At 41.3% G+C, this 23,928-nt stretch overlaps 1 protein-coding gene across 2 annotated transcripts in view; it reads left to right on the forward strand.

Moving 5' to 3' along the window:
- top2b (DNA topoisomerase II beta) overlaps positions 1–23,928 on the forward strand; it is a 724,731-nt gene that overhangs the window by 695,119 nt on the left and 5,684 nt on the right. For both annotated transcript variants that reach the window (XM_077506321.1, XM_077506322.1), the window contains 3 exons: positions 5,145–5,237; positions 6,716–6,847; positions 16,747–16,820. In XM_077506321.1, coding sequence (XP_077362447.1) covers positions 5,145–5,237; positions 6,716–6,847; positions 16,747–16,820 — 299 coding nt within the window. The remainder of the gene's footprint in view (positions 1–5,144; positions 5,238–6,715; positions 6,848–16,746; positions 16,821–23,928) is intronic.

Consider the following 23,928-nt stretch of genomic DNA (forward strand, 5'->3'; position numbering starts at 1 on the left):
GTATCGCTTATAAATGAAAGAAAAGAAAAAGAAAGACAGAAAAACTTCATAGTTGGCTTTCAATGTGTTACAAACATTGATCCAAAAATCAGGTTAACAATTATCGAATATAGATTGTGTTGTGTATTATTATTTAATTCAGGATATCATTTATTTATATTTAATTTGTATCTTATATGGAATGTCCGGGCAATGCTGAGTGGGTGGCTTAGTTGTACAGGTTTGGCGGCATCTGGTGGTTACTTTGAGGAACTACACCCAGAGGCCAAAGAATGATTCAGTCCTACAGACACCAATTGGTCTCTAACTAAGAATTGAGTCTAGCCCATTAATTTGCTATCTCATTTTACATGATATGGCGTCTCATCTGACCCACTCAATCTACTCAATTCAACAATGGAAACGCCTACAAGGCAAAATTGTACTTTATCGAAAAATAAAAGAAATATCTTTTATTTTGATGTTGGTTTTCCACAACAACAAGCCTCGATCACTCTATATCAGCAAAAAATCTATCACCATAGCCGCCATGTTGACAACCACTTCAGGCCGAAGCAGTCGCTTAGACAAGATTTGAGTGAATCAGGCCTCAGCCCCGCCCACTAACTTTGACGGGCGAGCTTGACAGATAAAATAAATTCACGAAACACCGCAAAACAGCGACCATGAAATAATTAAATAGAGAAATAAATGAATAAATAAATATATACATAAATAAATATATAAATATATAAATAAATAAATATATGAATACATAAATAATTAAATAATCACAGGGAAATTAATTAATTAATGACACATTTAATGAATTAATGACACTCTTATTTAATTATTTAATGGTGTATTTATTTATTTAATGTTGGCACTTTTGGTCCTCCATACGTGTGAGCATTTTAGTTGTTCCCACCATGCTTGGCAGTAATAACATTCATGGTGATTCACTGGCTTGAGTGACTCCGATTCAAAGTCGCGCTGATGTCTTCCTCTCCCAAATGTTTAGAAGAGCCTGTACCTCTGTCCTCTTATCCTTTCGCTTTTCCTCCATTTTAAAATATTGCAACCAATGAGGACATAATCATAGCTAATAAATATTGTAAATACTTTATGAGTGTACATGTACGCTTGCAGTAAAAGAACTGTATACCAAATTCAAACAACCAATCAGACCAACCAAACAGGAGTCATTAAAAAAAAAAAAAAATATATATATATATATATATAGATATATATATATAAATATATAAATTTTTTAGGGCTGCCACAAACGATTATTTTGCTAGTTGACTAATCACCAACAGTAGTCGCGATTAGTCGACTAATCGGAATTAGTACAACATATTGTTGCTGTCCTGTGAAAAACACTTGTTTTTTTGTGGGAGGTTTTTGGGATGTCTGCTTTCTGTTTCACCTCATAAACGTAAAAATTTCAAAAATGGACAAGAGTAAATAGCAGAATATTGCACCAACAAGCAACTGCTCTTATTAAAATTATCATAAGTTTACATTTTTAATTCTTTAGAGTATGTACAAATGAATAATGAAGACAAGATTATAGTACATTAAACTTTGATTAGATTATGCATCTTGTAGTATAATTTCTGACATGTTTATAAATTGATGGTGGTACTGTGGCTTGAGAATTGTTTTGCTGTAAATATTTAATGTATGTTAAAATTGAACCAAAAACTATGCTGAGTAGCACTAATACTATAAAAGTATTTATATTTCTCTCTTCATGGGAACTAAGCCTTTTTATGTAGGCCTAGAAGGTAGTGAAATCAGATGAGTAAAATTAGGAACATACTGTGCTGAAAACAACTAAAATGAAAGTTTGTATTTTTTTTTTTGTTTTATTCTCGAAAATGCTCTGCTTCACTAGTATGTGTACTTTTAAAAAAAGGAAATTGATATACAAATGTGGTATGCACTTGAAATGAAAAATAAAATCCTCTGTGACTATGAATAATTTTTTTTTACGCACTGTAATGCATATTATAGCAAACTATTTTGTGATTTATTGTTGTGTTATGTGTTGCCGTTGAGGGCTTGCAGCAAAGCTGTGATTTGAATGTTGTGGTGTCCGCTCAGAAACGCAACACTGCATGTTTGCGACTCGTGAGTGGGAGCGCATTCGATGTCAACACGTTCAGTGGCATACAAAAACTGTTTTGGTTATTAATAAACGCGAGTTTTCCTGACTAAAGCCTCCGAATTCCAGACTTTACAAATATGTTAGCGTACCAAACAGAACATCACATTACACACAGTGCTAATGCGAGCTTCCAGACATGACTACACTATGCCAGAAATGCTATTAGCATCAGCCACAACATACCACGCATGTGCGTCAGAAACATGGCATCCAACCTCGGGAGGTGTGAGATGAGGAAATTTTCAATAGAAAAACAGAGCGCCAAATAAATATATAAATATATACATAAATAAACTATACCATAAAGGGCCCTCGCAACCCAGGCCACGTTGGGGTACGTGCACGTTGGGTTACTGGCACTTTGGGGTACTGTCAAATAGGACAAGGACCGTCTAAAATGTTTTTGCCAAGCCTTGTGTATGCAAAATTTCATCAAAAGGCCAAAGATGGTGTGCAATTCCCAAAATAAAATCAAAATGGCGAACTTCCTTTTAGGTTTAGCACTCGGGTACAGAATACTTTTAGAAGGTCTTACGCTGATAGGTATGCCTCCCAGTTTTCACAAATCTAGGCAAACCATGCATTCAGAAATGCTCCATAAAATGTTTGAGGACGCCATTGAGCACCACGTTGGGGTACTTGCACGTCGGGGGACTTTCACGTTGGGGTACTGTTACATAGGACAATGACCATCTAAAGTGTAAATGTTTTTTCCATGCTTGTGTGTGCAAAGTTTCATGAAAAAGGCCAAAAATGGTGCATAATTCCCAAAATAAAATCAAAATGGCAGACTTCCTGTTCGGATTAGCAAATGGCTATATAATACTTTTTTGTAGGTCTTAGGCTGATCAGTATCTATCCCAATTTTCACAAATCTAGCTTAATTATACAATTGGAAAAGCTTCATAAAAATGTCTAGAGGGTGCTATTGAGCCATTTATTGCAAATTTCAAAAGAAATTCGAAAATATTCATGTTCATGACAGGTCTGATGTGTGTGCAAAGTTTTCTTGGGAAACAGTGCATCGCTATGGCAACGGCGTGCGACAAAATCAAAAGCTTTAGATAAATTTTCATCTTAAACATCTTCAGATGAAACATGCTAAGTTTGAAGACGATCTGAGAAATTCTGTAGGAGTTTGTTGAAATAAGACCCCTATAAAACGGCCCAAAAATGGCAACAAGTTCCAAAGTAAATCAAAATGCCAGATCTCCTGTTTGGTTTAGCAGATTGCTCAAAAAGAGAATTTGTCTTCGAATTTTGGTAAATCTAGGTGAAACGTAAGTAAGAAATTTGAAACGCAAAATTTGATGCCCCACCTCTGGGGTATTTCCGGTTAGGTTTAGCATATAGCATAAAAATACTTTTTTTATATAGTTCGTAGGCTGTTACATATGTGTACCAATTTTCGTAGCTCTAGATTAAACGTACAACCGGCAATGCTTGGTTAAGTAAGAGTTTTGAAACTCTAAATTTGATGCCCTGCCCCCGTCATATAGTAGGTCAAAAACGTTTGATTTTTTTACCATGATGTTGTCCCAGGTGTTGAGATGGTACAGCCCAAGTTTGAAGTCAATCGGGTTAACCGTGTAGGAGAAGTGTATGACCCCTTTAAATGTGAAAAAATGTGCCAAAATTGGAAATTAAAATACTCATACCACACTTGCCGTCTATTTTAGGGTACACCTATTAAAGACATTTTTGTTCATCTGGATGTGCTACAGGTGCCACACAATTTTCGTAGCCGTAGGGCAATCGTAGCGGGACAGGGATCCGTTAAACCTATGTAGCGCTAAACACCCATTTTTCTTTTATCATGTATGGTGACTTTAAAATATCAAATTTTTCGCCAGGCCTGATCTGTGTGTAATGTTTGGTGAATTTTTGTTCACGTTTAGTGTCTCAAAAATGCATTTGTTTGCGGAGAAGAAGAAAAAAAATTGATAACGTTTCATCTTAAATATCTTAAGATGAAACACACCAAGTTTGGAGACGATCGGTTAAATTTTGTAGGAGTTCGTTAAAATATGTCCACTTTGAAAGGCCCCCCAAAAATGGCTACCCAGCATCCTAACATAAATCAAAATGGCAGACTTCCTGTTTGGTTTAGCATATGGCTACACAATACTTTTTTGTAAGTCTTGGGCTGATAGGTATCTTTCCCAATTTTCACAAATCTAGCTGAATCATACAATCGGAAAAAAATTTAAGGGTTAGGGTAAGGGGGTTAGGGCTATAAAGGGCCCTCGTAGCCCAGGCCACGTTGGGGGTACTGGCACGTTTGGGTACTGGCACATTGGAAACAGAATTTCTTTGAAAATGGCATAATAAATCTTTACATGTGTAATTTTTTTGCCTGGTGTGATGAGTGTGTAAAGCTCAATGGGTTTTGGTGATTGTTCAGATCAGTAAAAATCAGCGTCCTTTTTTATTTTTAGGTAATGAGTTGCCCTGATTAGTATTTTTTGTAAAAGTATATATACACATCATCGCTCGTACTCATTGCACAATGTTGCTGTTATTGTCCATAGAGGCTATCAAAAATAAATAAAACAAAATAAAAAAGTACGTATGTTTGGATCGGTCTGATGCCAGTGAACATTTTGAGTGGTGGAAAGTAAAAGAATATTCATAAATGACTTAGTTATCACACTTAGAATGAGTTTACAATTTTTGTAAAAATACCGTAAGTGGGGTATTTTTTTTTCATGCCTCAAGGGCTAGGTGGCGCTGCATATAAAACTGAATGTTGTCATAGAGATAGCTTCAGGCCTTGACTATAAACATACATTTCAAGTTTGGGATTTTTTGGAGCATTTACCGGAGAGTTATTAATTAGTTAACAGTCGCTAAGTCGCTCCGTGTTCCATCCACTTCAATTCAATATTCACTCACTTCCGCCGTCCACACTGGGGATCACGTGACATAGGTGCAAATGATTTATGGAGACATGAGACTTGATTAACGTTGGTTTCTGTTGATATGCTTTTAGAGGGGTCTAAATCTGACAGCGATGATGACGACAGAGTTTTCTCCACCTTTTCAAGCAGCTCTGCGTTTGATAGCCTACCACTAACAAAGAAAGGTAAGGCGTTTCTTTGTAGAGTTAACTTTATTACAGTGTCAATGGTATCACACAGCATAAATTTTATGCAGCCGGACACAGAGCGATACAACCTAATTCAAGTTTTCATTTGTTACCATCTGTCTGCAACTTGTTTGGCTGTGATACCACAAGTTGAATCTCAAGTTTTTAGCGTGGCACAGTGTGCAGGGTGACGTGATGCAACCACGCATACTGTGTGTTCACAGCCAAACAAAATGGCAGGCCATGTCACATGATGGTATTAGGGCGTCAAGAGTGAATTTCTGAGCGCTCTGCCTCTCCAAACACACACACTCTCAGGGGGAGATTCACTAAGAATACACTACGTCCGCTAGAGCACGAAATATTGCTTTTTACTGGTTAGCGCCGCGCAAAGGCTACGCAAACCTTTAGTGAATGTACCCCTCACAGTCATATTAGGGTGTCAGTCTGTCAGAGCAAATTTACGAACACACTTGGAATTGACGGCAGCAAATGAGTGTTTGGACGAAACTTTCGCTTCATATTATGGAAAGGTTGTAGGTTATTTTTAGTTTAAAGAGGGTTATTTTAATGTTATTGCTATTGTGAGTGATTCTCTTGGAAAAATGTGCAACTTTTTTCGCAGGTTTGGTAATTCACTACTCTGTGCCCGCCTTGCAACGTTTTAGTTTCTTTCGAATAATAACCAACTTTAACCTAGCCTTGATGCACCAATCTGTCGGCCAATCTGTCACCGGCGCTTATGGCCTGTGTTGCCGGCATGACCATCGGCATGTCACACATCACACAGACACGGATGCCAATTATTAAGTAGCTTCTGTGAATATGTGAGAAATAATCCTCTTCCAAACCATCGGCAGCAGCGGTAGGTCCTTATTGTTAGAAAAAAGCAACCGGAAAGCTCTTACAGGGACGGGATATAAACGTAAGCAATGCAGACTCGCAATGTATTCCCACGTGAAGCTCATCCTCAGGCTTTTTACAGAGTATTATGTCATATAAAATAAATCCTACCTGGAATATCCAGGTACATGCGTTTCCATGTCTCGCCACAGTTTGGCTTTCATCACTCGATTATCATACCCTATAGCGATCTCTCTTTTGAACCAGAGTGATGAATTCATCTTCTGTTCTTGTAATTCCGTTCAAATGCGAAGGGTGGTAATGTCCAAAATGAGCGAAATACCATTGCTTACTGTTCTAGCCCCATGCGTTTATTCACTAGCTAACAGCCAATCAGAGTGATCAAATGTCACAACAGTCCAACACGGATTCGATATGTTGAACCGGCTGAAAACGTCCCCCAGACGCTCCCCAACAGGATCGGATGTTATGTTAATTTATACATTAATTAGACATCACAAACTGACGCCAGGCACTTTCTGACTTCCGACGTCCGATTGGGGTATCAAGAGCTTAACACAGCGGCAGATTCACATTACAGCAAGTTTTACAGGGCTGTTATCTTTGTCTAGGGTCTAAGAAGTCATCTGCTGCAGTTCCAAAACCGAGGAAGACACCCACACCAAAAGCAAAGAAACCTGATAAATCAGTCTGGGACTCTGACTCCGATACTGGGCCGAAGAAAGTAACTATTAAAAGTACAGGTAAAGTCATTCATTGCTAATACAGGGGTTCCTCGGTTCAAGACTAAGTTTGGTGTGTTTTTTTGTTTGATTGATTGTTTTTGTTTGTTTTTATTCATTTTTTCTTTTGGACACATTATTACAACAGGTTACATCAATCACATCATTTGCAACATTGAAATCCGAAAGAAGGGCTGACGGGTAGAAGTCATGGCTTCCATCCCCATCGATTCTGACTAAACACATCTGTCATATACATTATTCATATCGTTATCCATCAATCCCAGACTTGTCTCCACACCCCTCGCTCAGTTCATCTTGAGTGAATATCCATGAGTAAGTTGCAGCTGGTCCCAGTCAAATGGAATTGGTAAATCGGTCACCAGATGCCACCAACAGGCCCACCCCGCCAGGCGAGCAGCCACGAGTGCGTACTCTCTCGTTCACCAGTAGCATCTTCACTGACCTTGGATCACCATAATGTGGCTTCCAAAAGGGTAATCGGCTTGCATTCTAGCCATTGCATCCACAGCAATGTTCACTCCATTCTGGTCAGCTCAGCCCCCAAATTTGTCAGCATATGATGATACTTTAAATGCTTCATACACACAGCCTCCAAAAGTGGGTCTGGCTCCAAAGTGGGTACGGATTTTCAGATTTTCACATCCAGATCTTGATACTCCTGAGCGCCAAGGTCATCCCACCCAGCAGAGTTGCCCCGCCATCAGCAACAAGCTAACCAACCACAGTGAATTATTTACAGCACATTTATTGCAGCAACAATAGTTGCAATATCCGTAGCCTCTTTTTAATGTACAGGTATCGTAGCGTTGGTGAAATAATCAGGCAAAGCGGCGAACAAACAACAACTCTTTTATGATAATTTGCAAGTAAGTGTCGGACGCAACCACGCCATAACACCACAGCTGTAAACGCGCTTACTTACCAAAACAAATCCCGTGTTGCCTTCACGGTCCGTCCAGACCATGGGAAACTACCCAACCCGCGACCCACCCACAAGGATTGCTACAGAATGCTAGTGTTTTTTTGTTTTTTTTAAATCAAATTGGAGATGTTACGTCATATAATCAGGTATAATTTTTCTTTGCCTACACTTCAGCATGTGTGAGTTTACCGACTGGAGATCGCTAGGTTTTATTTTTTTAGATATGTATATTGAATTTATTAATTTATTCATAAATAGTGTTTACATGTCATGTTTCATGCAACATTAAAAGTTGGGTATGTTGAGTGGTAAATTGTAATTAGCAGAAAAAAAAAATGATATTAAAAGGCTTCATTTGCCTCTATCTTAAGATCCTGGAATATATATCTGATATTGTTTATTGTAATTAACTATTTGTTGGGTAGCAAAAATACATTGAAGAGACCAAACTAACTGATTAAAAAGTAAACTTTGCATAATATCTATCTTTAAAATAGCAGATTCACAATAAAATAGTCTTCTAAAACTAAAAGCCGATTTACAATAGAAAAAATAATAATAATTATAATCGCACATGATGTTTCAGTAGAGGTATGCCAAAAAATCGATTTAGAAAAGAATCGAGATTCTCATTTATTAATCATATCGATATTTAATATCCAAAAATCGATTTTATTTAAATTAGAAATGAAGAAGAAGGGGAAAAGGCAGTTGTAGCCCACATGCTGTTTTGTGGAAAAAGGCACTTACAAAACAAAGTTAATAAATTTAAAAAATAAATAAATAATAATAAATATAAAAATAATAATATAAAAATAATCATATAAAAATAAATATAAAAATAAAAAAGACACTTTAATGTCTCTATTTGTCATTTTGTCTTGCAAAGCAGACTGGAGTAGATTATGACAATGTTGTGCATATCTATAAATTGAAGCAGAAATCATTTGTCAATCAAATAATTTTGAATCGAAAATCATTTGAATTGAGAATCGAAAATTGATTCTGAATCGAATTGTAAACCAAAAATCGTAATTGAATCGAATCGTGGGACAGTCAAAGATTCCCAGCTCTATATTTTAGTCACATTTATTGGGAAAAAAAATCACAATTAGATTATTTTCCATAATTGTTCAGCCCTAGTATTTACTCTGTGTAAAGCAACAAAATAATACTACCATCACCGTGCTTGACGGTAGGCATGGTGTTCTTGGGGTCAAGGCCTGAAGTTTATGATTTTTTTTTTTTTTTAACATTTATTGGAGTATGATTTTCATTCAGTATTCTCAAGACATGCGCATTTAATCATTACTTAAGTACACTTTTATTTTCCTACATTCAAGTACAATGTTAATGTTTGAACTGTGCATAATGTTGCAGTGGCCTACAATAATAAATACATGTGTATTTTACGACTAAAACCTCTATCTCATTTTTAAGAACACTTAGGCCGGGCAGGACTGACACGAAAAAAAAAAATCTGCTCTGGCATTTTGACTTCGGCCCAGCCAGTCTTGCCTAACATGTAGTTCTGCCCCAAATTTTTATTGATGATGTTTCAGGTTGCTATCTATATTTGGGTTAATGAACTGGCCCTTCTAAATTGTGAGCCAGTCTCTTGCGGTAAAATGTAGGAAAATAATCTGCATCGTCCTCAAAAAAGGCCGTCCCACCGGGCATCTGCCCTGTATGCCAGATGGCCTGCACCTGTCCACGAGGGGTGGGAGAAAAAAAACGATATCACAATATATTGTTGCGCTCTCTGTTGCAATAAATTATCGATACACTGACGGTAGATATCGATATAATGTGTCCAGTTGTGCAGTGTTATGTTATAAATGTTTATGCACTATAATTTGTCTCACTTTACAATGTTTACAGTTAAAAGGCTAAGAGGCAGTGAGGCACTATGCAGAACTTTGTACATTGTACAAAGTTTTGGCATTGAACAAATGCATAGTTAGATATTTTCCTTTTTATGGGCATTTGTTGGCTTTTTCAGTCACATATCGTGATATATTGCTGAATTGTTTTTGACAATATAGAAAAAAAATCTTAGATATCGTGTATTGTGATATTATCGATATCGTGAGCCAAATATCGTCACAGTATTGAATCATGGTTTACCCGTATCGTCCCACCCCTATTGTCCACAATGCTATTGTTGTCACGCCGCCACCGGCGTGGCGGTCCATGCTTTTATTTTGTTAGTTTTGTTTCCTGTCTTACTTTGAAATCCTAACTCTCCTCTCACCCCAGGTCACTTGCCCCTCCTGCCGCTCACTAATTACCGGTCCCCGCCCATGATTATCACCACCTGCCACCAATCAACTACAGCAATAAAAGCCATCTGCATTCTCCCCTCCGTTGCCGAAGTGTCACATCTCAGTGCATGGAAGCGTCCCACAGTCCGCGAGTCGTTGTTCCCGTTGCCTTGTCGTTTTGCCTTGTTTTTGTGCCTTTTCCTCCCCAGCGGAGCGCCCTTAGTTACCCCTTGTGCCTTGAGCCTTTTTTCCTCCCTAGCGGAGCGCCTTTAGTTGTCCCCTGTACCTTTTGCCTGTTTTTTCCTCCACAGTGGAGCGTTTTTTTTTTGTTTTTTTTTCCACTTTTTGATTCCCCTTTCTCCTCTCAGTTTGAGAGGAGACAGCTGACTCCCGGAAATAAACCTGTTGCCTTGGTGGCCTACCTTTATCCTGCGTCTGAGTCCTACCTCTCCTTGTTGTGTCAGTACACTTCGGCCAGCATGGACCCAGCAGGAATGGTTGAGGCTACGCTGCAGAGCCAGGAGGTCCGACTTGACAACCATGACCGGGTTCAGCAAGCCATGCTGCCCCAACTGGAGGAGCTGTCCAGCCAGGTTCACGAGCTGGTGAGCCACATGCGGCGTCGAGCTCCAGCCACCACCGGACAGCTACCCCACCCTGAACCCTCCGTCCCGACCACGTCATTCACCGGGGTAGGAGTGAAACTGGCCTCCCCAGAACGATACTCCGGTGAACCCGGACATTGTCAGACTTTCCTCACGGAATGTGATATACATTTTAAACATTCACCACAGGCATAATCCACTGCCCGGTCCCGGGTGGCCTTCATGGTTTCCCACCTGACTGGACGGGCCAAAACCTGGGCAACCGCGGAATGGGCCAGGGGATCCTCGGTCTGTCAGAATGTACAGGACTTTCAAGCCGCCTTGCGCCAAGTCTTTGATCCCGACAACAACGACCGAGAGAAGGCACGAGCATTGACCCGGCTCCAACAAGGCACAGAACCCGTCAGCGATTACGCAATCCGCTTTCGCACCTTGGCCACCAACAGTGGCTGGAACTCCACAGCATTACAGGATCACTTTCTGAAAGGACTCTCACCTGCCATACAAGAACTCCTGATTCCCGTGGAACTTCCCACCGACTTGGACGCTTTGATCTCCCTTTGCGATCCGCACAGATCATCGTCACCAGGAACTGACCAAGATAAGCGGACTCCAAAGGAGGGAGGAACCCACCTCCCGGTCACAGCCATGGGTGGCAGCCCATCTCCGCACCCCGACCGGCACCAAGGGAGGTGGGCCACGCCGGAGAGGAACCCATGCAGCTGGGACGGGCGCAGCTAACCCCCGAGGAGCGACAGCGTCGCCGCCGAGAGGGCCGCTGTTACTACTGTGGCGGACTTGGCCACCTGGTGGGAACCTGCACCGCTAAAAAAGGCCCACCGGTGAGTTCCCCATCACCTCGATCCGCCAAGGACCAAAGGCTCACGCCAATCCAGATAACCCACCGCAATCTTACCACAGATCTGTCAGCCCTCATCGACTCCGGCTCCGACGAGAGCCTCATGGACTGGAGCCTCGTAAAGCAAGTACAAGCCACCACCGAACCCCTTCCCCTGACCATCCAGGCTAGAGCACTGAATGGCAAGGAGCTCTTCAGTATCATCCACGTCACCGAACCCCTGGAAGTACGAATCGGACAGCACATCGAGACTCTCCGTTTTCATGTTTTCCATGCTTCATCACCCACTTTGGTTCTGGGACACCCTTGGCTGCGTCTACATAACCCCCGAATCGATTGGAACTCCGGAGTCATACTGGAGTGGGGAAAGGACTGTATGACTCACGGGTTGGAACAACCAGCACCTCGGACCACCACAACCAAGGTTCACCAGGTGTCCCTCGCCTCGTCCGCTCAAGAGGAATACCCGAACCTGCACACCGTTCCCTCCTCTACCACCACCTGCGGGAGGTATTCAGCAAGACCAAGGCCATGACGCTTACTCCACATCGACCGTATGACTGCCCGATTGACTTGATCCCAGGATCGACCATCCCCAAGGGGATGTTGTACTCTGTCTCAGGACCCGAACGACAAGCCATGAACACCTACATTGACGACTCCTTGAAAGCCGGACTCATCCGACCGTCTTCCTCGCCTGCAGGGGCAGGCTTCTTCTTTGTGAACAAAAAGGATGGATCCCTACGCCCATGCATTGACTACAGCCCCTTGAATGACATCACGATTAAGAACCGGTACCCACTGCCTTTGATGTCCTCGGTGTTCGACCAGCTGCAACAAGCTAAAATCTTCACGAAGCTCGATCTCCGAACCGCCTACCACCTCCCCCGAATCCGCGAGGGGGATGAATGGAAAACTGGTTTCAACACTCCCCGGGGACATTACGAGTACCTTGTCATGCCTTTCGGTCTCACGAACGCCCCAGCAGTCTTCCAGGCAATGATTAACGAAGTACTAAAGGACTTCATTGACCACTTTGTGTACGTTTACCTGGATGATATTCTGATTTACTCTCCTGACCAAGTAAGCCATCGAAGCCATGTGAGCCGAGTCCTGCAACGTTTGCTTGATCATCATCTGTACGTGAAAGCGGAAAAAAGCCTGTTCCACGTCAACACCATCTCCTTCCTGGGATTTGTCGTTTCACCCGGGAGGGTGGAGATGGACCCCGACAAGGTCAGCGCCGTACGAGATTGGCCCACGCCGGACTCACGAAAGAAGGTTCAGCAGTTCCTCGGTTTCGCCAACTTTTACCGTCGGTTCATTAGGAACTTCAGCACCATTGCCGCTCCCCTACACGCCTTGACCTCCCCGCAAGTTCGGTTCATGTGGACCCCGGAAGCCGAAAGAGCATTTAAGGACTTGAAAATTCGCTTTACCAACGCCCCAATTCTCAAAGTTCCTGACCCCAAACGCCAGTTCGTGGTTGAAGTCGATGCCTCGAACATTGGGATTGGGGCGGTATTGTCTCAGCGCTGCCAAGAGGACGGCAAGACGCATCCCTGTGCCTTTCTCTCACGGAAGCTATCAAAAGCAGAGCGCAATTACTCTGTTGTAGATCGGGAGCTACTAGCAGTAAAAGTGGCCCTCAAAGAATGGAGGCACTGGTTGGAAGGAGCTGAACACCCCTTCGTGATCTGGACCGACCATCGAAACCTGGAATATTTACGCCAGGCCAAGAGACTCAACCCTCGACAGGCCAGATGGTCTCTGTTTTTTAATCGCTTCTCATTCTCTTTGACCTACAGGCCAGGCAGCAGAAACGTCAAGGCTGACGCCTTATCAAGAGTCCACGAGTTCGAGCCATTGGAGACCGAGCCTGAGACAATTTTGCCCCGTGACTGCATAGTCGGAGCTATGAGATGGCAGATTGAAGACGATGTCAAAGAGGCGCTTCGAAACGTCACTCCTCCCACGACATGCCCTCCACGTCGGCTCTTCGTGCCTGAGGAGCTAAGGTCCCAGGTAATACACTGGGCTCACACATCACGGCTGTTTTGTCATCCTGGAGTCCGCAGGACCATGTATGCTGTTGCCCGGAGATTCTGGTGGCCGGCAATGGAAACCACCATAAAAGAGTACGTCGCTGCCTGTCCAACTTGTGCCCGCAACAAGACCTCAAATCAGTCCCGGATGGGCCTTCTCCAACCGCTGCCAATCCCCTCCAGACCATGGGCAGAAATCTCCTTGGACTTCGTAACCGGACTACCCCCATCCCATGGTAAAACCACAATCCTCACAGTTGTCGACAGATTCTCCAAGATGGTTCGCTTCATTCCACTATCCAAGCTACCATCCGCCAAAGCCACCGCAGACATCATGATCCACCACACATTCCGGTTTTATGGTTTACCTCTACACATCGTCTCCGACCGTGGACCACAGTTCGTCTCCCGCTTCTGGACTCAGTTCTGCAAAGCCCTAGGAGCCAAGGCCAATCTGACGTCAGGGTACCATCCGGAGGCCAATGGGCAGGCTGAAAGACTAAATCAGCAACTCGAAACCGGACTGCGATGCCTCGTCTCCCAGAACCCGACTTCCTGGAGTACTTACCTGCTATGGGTCGAGCTCGCACATAACTCTTTACCGACATCTGCCACAGGTCTCACCCCATTCAAATGCATCCATGGCTACGACCTCCCTTTCTTCGCTGAGTTGGAGGAGGAGGCGACGGTGCCCTCGGTCCAGACCATGATCCGTCGATGCCACAAAGTCTGGTCGGCGGCCCGGATGCCGCTTCAATGCCAGGGAGACCGGGTAAAGAGGGCCGCCAACCGGAGGAGGAGACCGGCGCCCGACTACCGCCCAGGCCAACGGGTGTGGCTGTCTGCCACACACCTTCGACTCAAGGTACCATGTCCAAAGCTGGCCCCGCGATTTGTGGGGCCTTTCCCCGTAACCAAGACTGTAGGCCCAGCCGCCGTTCGACTCCGCCTGCCAAGATCCCTCAGAGTCCACCCTACGTTCCACGTCAGTCAAGTCAAACCGGTCCACGAAAGCCTACTTGTGCCCTCCGAACCTGATCCACCTCCCCCAGAGATGATTGAAGGCGGCCCCGTTTACAAGGTCAGAAAACTTTTGGATGTTCGTAATCGGGGCCGCGGAAGACAGTACCTGGTAGACTGGGAGGGATACGGCCCGGAGGAAAGGCAATGGGTTCCCTCCCGGTTCATCGTTGATCCCTCGTTAATTGATGATTTTTACGCTGAACACCCTGACATTCCTGGGCCGTCAAGAGCCGGCCTGTCACGCCACCACCGGCGTGGCGGTCCATGCTTTTATTTTGTTAGTTTTGTTTCCTGTCTTACTTTGAAATCCTAACTCTCCTCTCACCCCAGGTCACTTGCCCTTCCTGCCGCTCACTAATTACCGGTCCCCGCCCATGATTATGACCACCTGCCACCAATCAACTACAGCAATAAAAGCCATCTGCATTCTCCCCTCCGTTGCCGAAGTGTCACATCTCAGTGCATGGAAGCGTCCCACAGTCCTCGAGTCCTTGTTTCCGTTGCCTTGTCGTTTTGCCTTGTTTTTGTGCCTTTTCCTCCCCAGCGGCGCGCCCTTAGTTACCCCTTGTGCCTTGAGCCTTTTTTCCTCCCTAGTGGAGCGCCTTTAGGTGTCCCATGTCCTTTTGCCTGTTTTTTTCCTCCCCAGTGGAGCGTTTTTAGTTCTCCACTTTTTGATTCCCCTTTCTCCTCTCAGTTTGAGAGTAGACAGCTGACCACCGGAAATAAACCTGTTGCCTTGGTGGCCTACCTTTATCCTGCGTCTGAGTCCTACCTCTCCTTGTTGTGTCAATTGTATTAAGATTCTGATCCAAATGGTGGAATTTGTAGAGTGTCATTTTTTTTTCCGTCTGTAAAATGGCTCTGTGCATCAACAAGAGGAAGGCGTATCTACTTACTGTTAAACATAGAGCAAGACTCTATGACCATGTCTATGTATCTATGTCTATGTAAGTAGATACACCTTCCTGTTGTTGATGCACGTAGCCATCTTACGTGTGTCTGGCCGGCGGCAATAAATTCATGAAAGCTCTTAATTATTTAGCAATTTTGACGTGGATTGTTTTGTAACACCAATAAGACATGTAGCGATGTTAATTTTCTCGCTTTTCAGTTTAGAGAGACAACAAACGCTAAGAAGCTTCTTAGTTAGAAGTGATAAATCGGAGTCCGTCAGCAATAAGTGTCCGTGCAGAACGTCCAAGTGCCACAAATGTTTTTTTTTAATTATTAAAATAGCTTAGACTCATGCATTTTTGCGTCAACCACTTTTCTTTCTCAACCCAACCGACTTTTATTCCTAGCCCTAGTTGGCTCGATTGCTGGCCATTTTTGTCAAGGTATGGCTGGAAATTTGCTAACAACTCGTTATTTGTGTCGAGGGTGCCGATAACGTGGCGAAGCGTATGCTTCAAATTATCTACAACTATACGACGGATGTCGGGATCTGCATTAATGTCTCCCCATCTTGCTTGGTCGTCCCACGTGACTCCTGAATCCTGTATTTGAGAACTAATTTCACTCTTAGTTGTCAAAATGCGTCCAAGATTTTCAACTTACTGAGCTGCTTTTGTAGTGAATGTGGACTGATTGTATTGCTTTTGGGGTGAGTGCGCAGTTTTTTTGTTTTTCCACCAATCAATCTGTGGATCGTGCGCGGTCCCAACCTTGGGGCCTGATCATACTGATCAGGGATCAATGATGATTTGTTGCACCACTACTAGACACCATGGGTTAAAACTAGTGTTGTTCCGATACCGATATCGGTATCGGCGAGTCCTCACAAGTAACATGCCGATGCCATTAATTCCAACGCTAATATAGGATTTTGGATGCAGCATCTTGTGTCTTGCTCATGCACGACATTATGTGACATGAGCATTATGTGTGATATGTGACATGTTCACTGCGTGCCAATTCAAGATATCCTATTGGCCCTTGAATTCTCTGAATCAATGGCAGGACAGCTTTACAGCATAATTGAGGAAAAAAAACCTTAGGTATCGGTATGGCATCGGTATCGGCCGATACTGCTGTGTATTGGGAGCGGTATCGGGGGCCAAAAAATGGTATCGGAACAACACTTGTTGAAACCGTCGCAAACTAAAGACTCCCTGTACAATAATAAAATCACAATTACATCAGCATTTCGGTTGACTGTTTTGTTAAAATCTTGTGCAGGTAAAGGAAGAAAGAGAATGGCCTCTGGATCTGAGGATGACGAATATAGTCCAATGAAGAAAATGGGAGGCAGGGTGAGTATCACTGATTTTTGTTTTTAAAAAAGTAGGGCTGTCAAAGTTAAAGCGTTAATAGATTAATTAATCAACTCAACTTAACTCAACTCAAGTTTATTTATATAGCGCTTTCAAGCAGCCTGAACTGTCACAAAGCGCTTTACAGAAAGATAAACATAAAGGGCCACGTTGGGGTACTTGCATGTCGGGGTACTGGCATGTTGGGGTACTGTTTCATAGGAAACCGTCTAAATTGTAAATGTTTTTGCCATGTTTTGTGTTTGCAAAGTTTCATGGAAAGTTGCAAAATGCAACATGCAAAATTGATGCACAATTAAAAAAAAATCAAAATGGATTGGCACATGGCTATAGAATACTTTTTGTAGGTATTAGGCTGATAGGTATGGCTCCCAATATTCACACATCGAGCTGAAAAATATAATCGGATATACTTCATAAAAATGTCTAGAGGGTGCAATTGAGCCATTTATTACAAATTGCACAACAAATCTATAAAATATTCATGCTCGTGAGAGATCTGATCTGTGTGCAAAGTTTTTGCTCATGTTTAGACTCTCAAAAAAAAGCATTTTTCTTTGCAAACAATGCATCGCTACAGCAAAGGCGTGTGACATAATAAAAAAATTCAATAACTTTAAATCTTAAATATCTTAAGATGAAACATGCCAAAGAATGAAGACCATCTGATAACTTTTGCAGAAAATATGACCCCTATAAAAGGCCCCAAAAATTGGCTTCGAATACCAAAGTAAATCAAAATGGCAGACTTCCTGTTTGGTTTAGCATATGGCTTTAGAAACTTTTTTGTAAGTCTTAGGCTGATAGATATCCCAATTTTTATACATCTAGCTGAATCATACATTTCCAAAAGCTTCATAAAAAAATGTCTAGAGGGCACTATTGAGCCATTTATTGCAAATTGCACAAGAAATCTCTAAAATATTCATGTTTATGACAAGTCTGATGTGTGTGTAAAGTTTCGTGAGTTTTTGCACGTTTAAACAAAAAAAAAGCATTTTACTTGGCAAACAATGCATCACTATGGCAACGGCGTGCAACAAAATAAAAAACTTTTGATAACTTTGCATCTTAAACATCTTAAGATGAAACACACCAAGTTTGAAGACAGTCGGATACATTTTCTAGGAGGAGTTCGTGAAAATATGACACGAAAGAAAGGCCACAAAAATGGCTACAAATCCCAACGTAAATCAAAATGGTGGACTTCCTGTTTGGTTTCGCTCCAAGAGACTTTTTTGTACATCCTGAGCTCTTATGTATGCCTTCAAATTATCATCATGCTAGGTGAAACGTACAACCGGGAATGCTTCGTTAAAGAGGAGGTTTTTTTTAGCTCAAAATGGGATGCCCGGCCCCTGGGGCACTTCCTGTTGGGTTTAGCACATGGCACCAAGAGACTTTTTTTGTACATCGTGGGCTGTTACATATGTCTCCAAATTTTCGTAGCTCTAGCTGCTTCGTACAACTGGGAATGCTTCATTAAGAAGGATTTTTTTTTCCTTTGCAAACAATCCATGCCACGACAACAGCATGCGACGAAATAAAAAGCTTTCAATAACTTTTCATCTTCAACCTCTTAAGATGAATCACACCAAGTTTGAAGATGATCGGATAAACTCTGTCGGAGGAGTTCGTTAAAATAAGACCCCTATGAAATGGCCAAAAAATGACAACACGTTCCAAAGTAAATCAAAATGGCTGACTTCCTGTTAGGTTTAGCATATGCTTCAAAAAGAGTTTTTTGTACCACGAGGGTTGTTACATATGTCTTCAAATTTTGGTAACTCTAGGTGAACCGTACAACCGGAAATGCTTCATTAAGTAAGAATTTTGAAACTCTAAATTTGATGCCCCGCCGCCGTCATGTAGTATATCAAAAACTTTAGATTACTTCTAGATTTACTGGCATGTTGGGGTACTGTTTCATAGGAAACCGTCTAAATTGTACACGTTTTTGCCATGCTTTGTGTTTGCAAAGTTTCATGTAAAAGCCAACAATGATGCGCAATTATAACCCTAAAGCGATTCCATTTGATTTTTATTCAAAGAAAAAAGCATCTGGGAAAAAACAATTGGGAGCATCAATATCCCAAGGGTTGTTAATACATAAAAAAAAAAAAAATCCGACCACGCTGACTTTTGTGAAGTGTAGCAGTTTGAAGCTAAATAAGAAACACCATTATCATGCTCTGAATCCAATATGTGGCGCTATAGACTCCCATTATATTTGCTAATTTTTGATGCACTGTAAACGCCGTGTGTTATAATGCATTTCCCGTGATTTCCGCTTCAATCCGTTCAGTTGCAAGTCAACACACAGGGGAAATCAAAAATTAGGGTTTGAATGTGCTTACACCCATTAACCACCGGGTGGCGCCAGGGACTAACTAATGGTTTTTGGGTACGCTACAATGGCAGCACATTACTGCAAATCAATGCAATTAAAACTGTCTGGATTGCTAGAATAGTTGTGTGCGGGTCTTTGTGCATTGCTGGCTGAAGTTATTTTATGAAATCTAATGTTATTTGACAATTGTGCATTGCAGTATGCGCGTTTGCGTATAATTTTGAATCAGCATCCAACCTCTATTGTTGTTCATGTCGCTATCTCAACTCTTATTGGTCTAGCGTTTGAATTTGAAGTATTTCCCTCTCCCCCGACTGGATCGGGTGTCTTGACACTTTAGAAACCTCCTTCCAACTGAGCCCGCTAGTACGTGCAGGTTCTGGTACCATTGGTTGGCACCAGGCAGCGAATCCGAGAGACCGTTTGTTTGTGTTAGTGCACTACTAATAAAAAAGGGAAAAAAATCGCTGCGACACCGTTTGTGTGAGTAAGTGCACTACTAATAAAGAAAAAAAAGTGCAGCGATGATGCACCGGAAGGTCACAATAACAGTAACGCGCAGCGGAAGTTCACAACAACAGAGAAGCTTGCTAAATGCTATGGCGGATGAGGATTTTTCCAGTCTATTTACATCGCAGGATGAATCCGATAAGTATATCCCCAATTGCCGTCCAGAGCAGTAAGAAGATGACCAGATATGATGTAGTCTGTTTTTTGTTTTGTTTTTTGGATGCGCCTGTGGTTTTGCAGCCAGCCACAGAGATGAGGAGGGAGGTGCATGAAAAAAAAAAAAACATGTACGTTCCAAAAAAAGTTAGTGCAAAAAAAAGTTATATATTAACATATTCAAGGCCCAAATTACATCATACCAAATATTCCAATTTTATTTGTTTTATATGTTTGTTTGTTTTTTGCTTGTAGCACATTATTGCTTTTATTGTACATAGGGGGTATCATAAATAAATAAATAAAAACTACATATGTATGGATAGGTCTGATGCCACTGAACATTTTGAGTGGTCGGAAGTAAGAAAATATTCAGAAATGACTTAGTTATCACGCTTCCAAAGTGGCCGTCCAATGTGTGGACTGCATGACGCGTTTGGTAATACATTTTTTATTGCTCCACAAGGGTAGTTCGCCTTATAGTCGTGAAAATACAGTACATCATTCCAGGATTGTTTTATCTTTAAACAGTCCCACATACAGTGAACAAGAATTCTTTTATCTTCTTCTCATTACATGGTATCATGTATCAGGTATATTGCCTGACATAAGATTAAGGTTTTCAGGTGTCATATAAACTCTTGTTAAGTATTTGCATTGCAATAATTTTAATCTTATATTAATTGTTTGCTTTTGCGCTTTCAAGCAAGTCCTATTCCAATCCGTTTCCTCTATGTTCTGATGCAAATTCCTTCCCCATGCATCAAGTTTTTCTATGGCAGAGTCCTTGGAGTTTGTCATAATCAGGTGATAAAATTTGGACAACAGGCCTTTCACTTCCTATGTTCCCATTTGCTCAATTGGTGTTAATTTTGGAAAATGATTTTTTCACTTAAACATAGATGATAGAACATTTTAACTTGCAGATATTTTTAAAAATGTTTTTGAGGAATTTGATATTTTTCAGAAAAATCATTGAATGAGAGCAATTCTCCATTATTGTACAGATCTTTAATTGCTTGGATAACTTTGGTTGTCCATAATTTAAATTCTGCATCTTCTCTGCCATGTATAAACCGATCATTATGCCATAAAGGAGTAAACTTACTTAGACTTATTCAAGGAAGATCCCTCATGTGTATGTATTGTGTGCCATATAATACTATTCCTCAGAAAGGGATTTTTAGTTTGTTTCTTCAATTTATAATTTTTAAAAATGCGCAGAATAAAGATAATTGCATATTGGCAATTCTGGAATAGACTGTTGTTCAATATTAACCCAAAATGGGGGTGTTTTTCTGTCAAAGTAATGATACCAGCTGTGCCGCAATGTAGCGCCACTTTAAAGGGATTACACCGCGGTATTTTAAGCCCTTTCAAAAGTTAACTATAGGGATATAATGACTTAATCTTACCTTTGACACCATGGCAATGTAATTTTTCATGAAATATTAGGTGTTTTGCTGGTTATTTTTTAACGTGGAAGTAAAACGCCCGGTTCAGTAAAACCCCCGACTGTCCGAGTGATTGCCGCGCTCCCGGGGAGCCGACCGCAGTCTGCGTCTGGAGCTTTGCGTTTGAATTCATTTGGACAAAATGTTTCCTGATTAAGGCTACTTTTTGTCATTATCCCATGGAGGCCTCAGAGAAAGTGGGCATGCGTTTAGTCCGCAGAGGTTGTGTCCGTACCTTATGACGCCAAAGAGTGCAAACAGATCGTTTTCTCAGGTTGGGAGGGGCTGGTTCTTGGAGAGCAGAATAACCGAGAATTTCTCATAGAGGGGCGAATGGAGGAAAACACCACTTCTGTCATGTTTTTGGTGAGGAATCAGCATTTTAACATGGCCAAAAGCTCCAAAAGGTTGATTTTTCATGTTTCTGTCTCTTTAAATTTGGAATTTGGAGATCACCACTTTCATAAGGCATGTATAATCATTTAAGACGTAATCCTGCGTTCCAAATGAACTGTCTAACTACCTTATTAAAGTTAGCAAAAAGAAGATAGTAAAGGTAAAGGAAGTGTCTAAAAATAATACAGAAATTTTGGCAAAATTGTGGGCCAGTGCGCAACCACCACACCAAGTGCAATTTAAGTCACATTCCCTTCCTTCAACATGGAGACTTTGTAATTCAAAGTAGCCTAGGTCCAGGATATTGAACGTGTAAACAAAATTAAAGAAAGCAAGCCAGGTATCTGTCACTCATTACTATTGCCAGACCTTTTTTGTGTTTTGCACTTTGGGGCCTCCGTACCAGCCAGGCACTAATGTTAACACTAGCTGTTAGCCACTAATGTCGGAGACTTGTGGCGTATCATATACAATGACAATTAACTAGCGGTTTCTTAGCGTCATAAATTAGCTATTAAATATACCGGTACTTTCGGGGTGTCATTGTGATAATGTTGGTAGAAAATATGTAATTTCAATTAGAGATAGACCGATATGCCTTTTTCAGGGCCCATACAGATACTGATTATCGGTAGCCAAGGAGGCCGATAACCGATATTGAAGCCAATATGCATTTGCAGTAAAAGTTAAAATGTTGGCATCAAATGTTTTAATAATGTAAACCCCAACACTAAACTTCTAGTGTAATAATCCCATACTACACTTTTCATTTTACGTCCTTCAATCTGCAATAAGAAGTTGGGGGAAAAGAAAGTTAAATGTGGGGTGCACATGATATTACATATATAGCATTTAGAATGCTTGTAGTTTTATTATCTACATGTTATATTTTTGTATTTTAACGTGATAGAAGGAACCCTGTCATTCTAAATGTATGGATGTAACAATATCCAAACATCACGATACGATATCACGATATAAAGGTCACGATACGATAATTACATGATATTGTGGGAAGGTTGGAGATACTAATAAAGGCCACAATATTGTAAAACAAATATGAGCTCATACTAAAAAAAAAAAAGCCCACAACATTGTGCTTTTGTAAATTATAGCAATGCATCTAAACAACCTACAATCTCGAATAAGACTTAATATTGAGGCACTTACTTCTTAATGCACGCACATATTAACTCATTCACTCCCAGCCATTTTCACAGAAGCAATCCCGTTCGCTCCCGGCTAAGTAAGTTAGCTTTTTTTCTAGATGGCCCTGGTTGATCTCCTTTGCTCTGCTGCCACCTTCTGGCGGTTAGTGTAATAACTACCATTTCTGCAACCGTTCTTTGCAGTTGAGAGGTTGCATCAAAGCCTTCTGTATTCTCTACCATAAAACAAACAAACAAACAAAAAAAACGTATAAATACGTCTTTGGGACACTTACAACATTAAAAAACGTATTTACACGTTATTGGGAGCAAATGAGTTAAGTTCCTACACATATTGACTTGGTTCACAAGCATATTACGTTCCCTTCACCTGACCATTGGGATAGATGTTAAACATAGAAGACCAAAACAACCCTAATGAAATTTAAATTGCAATAATAAACTAGAACTGCACAAATGGAAATCAACCTAACGTTTTAAACTGATGTGTTCCTTTTCAATATTGTGAACATGACGATGACGATATTGTGGCAGTTTTAATATCACGATATCACGATATTGCCCATATCGTTACATCTCTACTTATTACTACAGCAAAAAAATAATAAAAATTGCCATATGAGAAAAACTATTCTTTCCTGAACACCATGCAGTTCGTGTAGACCTTATTATCATTATCATTATTATTAACATATAGACAGTGTTGATAATCTTTTGAGCTTAATTCTAGAACAGCAAAATCATGCTCCTCTCTACAAGAGAACTGTCAAAGACAGCTTCAGGACACACTTCATCATGTAAATTTCTGCCACTTGGGATGACCCAACCAATGCAGAAAAAGGTAGAGTAAAATAACTTGGTTAAAAAGACATTGTTAAGGTGAACCGCTGCCAGTTTCTGTAGTTTAACGTGTTTTACGCTTAAAGACGCATGTATGGGCACACTATTCTCTCACCATCCCGTCAACATGCTTCGCAGCAAAACGCAAGTTTATTTCACTCTCCCTCTATCAGAGTGATCAATCGGTGTTGAAAGAAACATTGTTTATTTAA

This window comes from Festucalex cinctus, chromosome 19 (assembly GCF_051991245.1).
Source record: "Festucalex cinctus isolate MCC-2025b chromosome 19, RoL_Fcin_1.0, whole genome shotgun sequence".
Classification (NCBI taxonomy): Eukaryota; Metazoa; Chordata; class Actinopteri; order Syngnathiformes; family Syngnathidae; genus Festucalex; species Festucalex cinctus.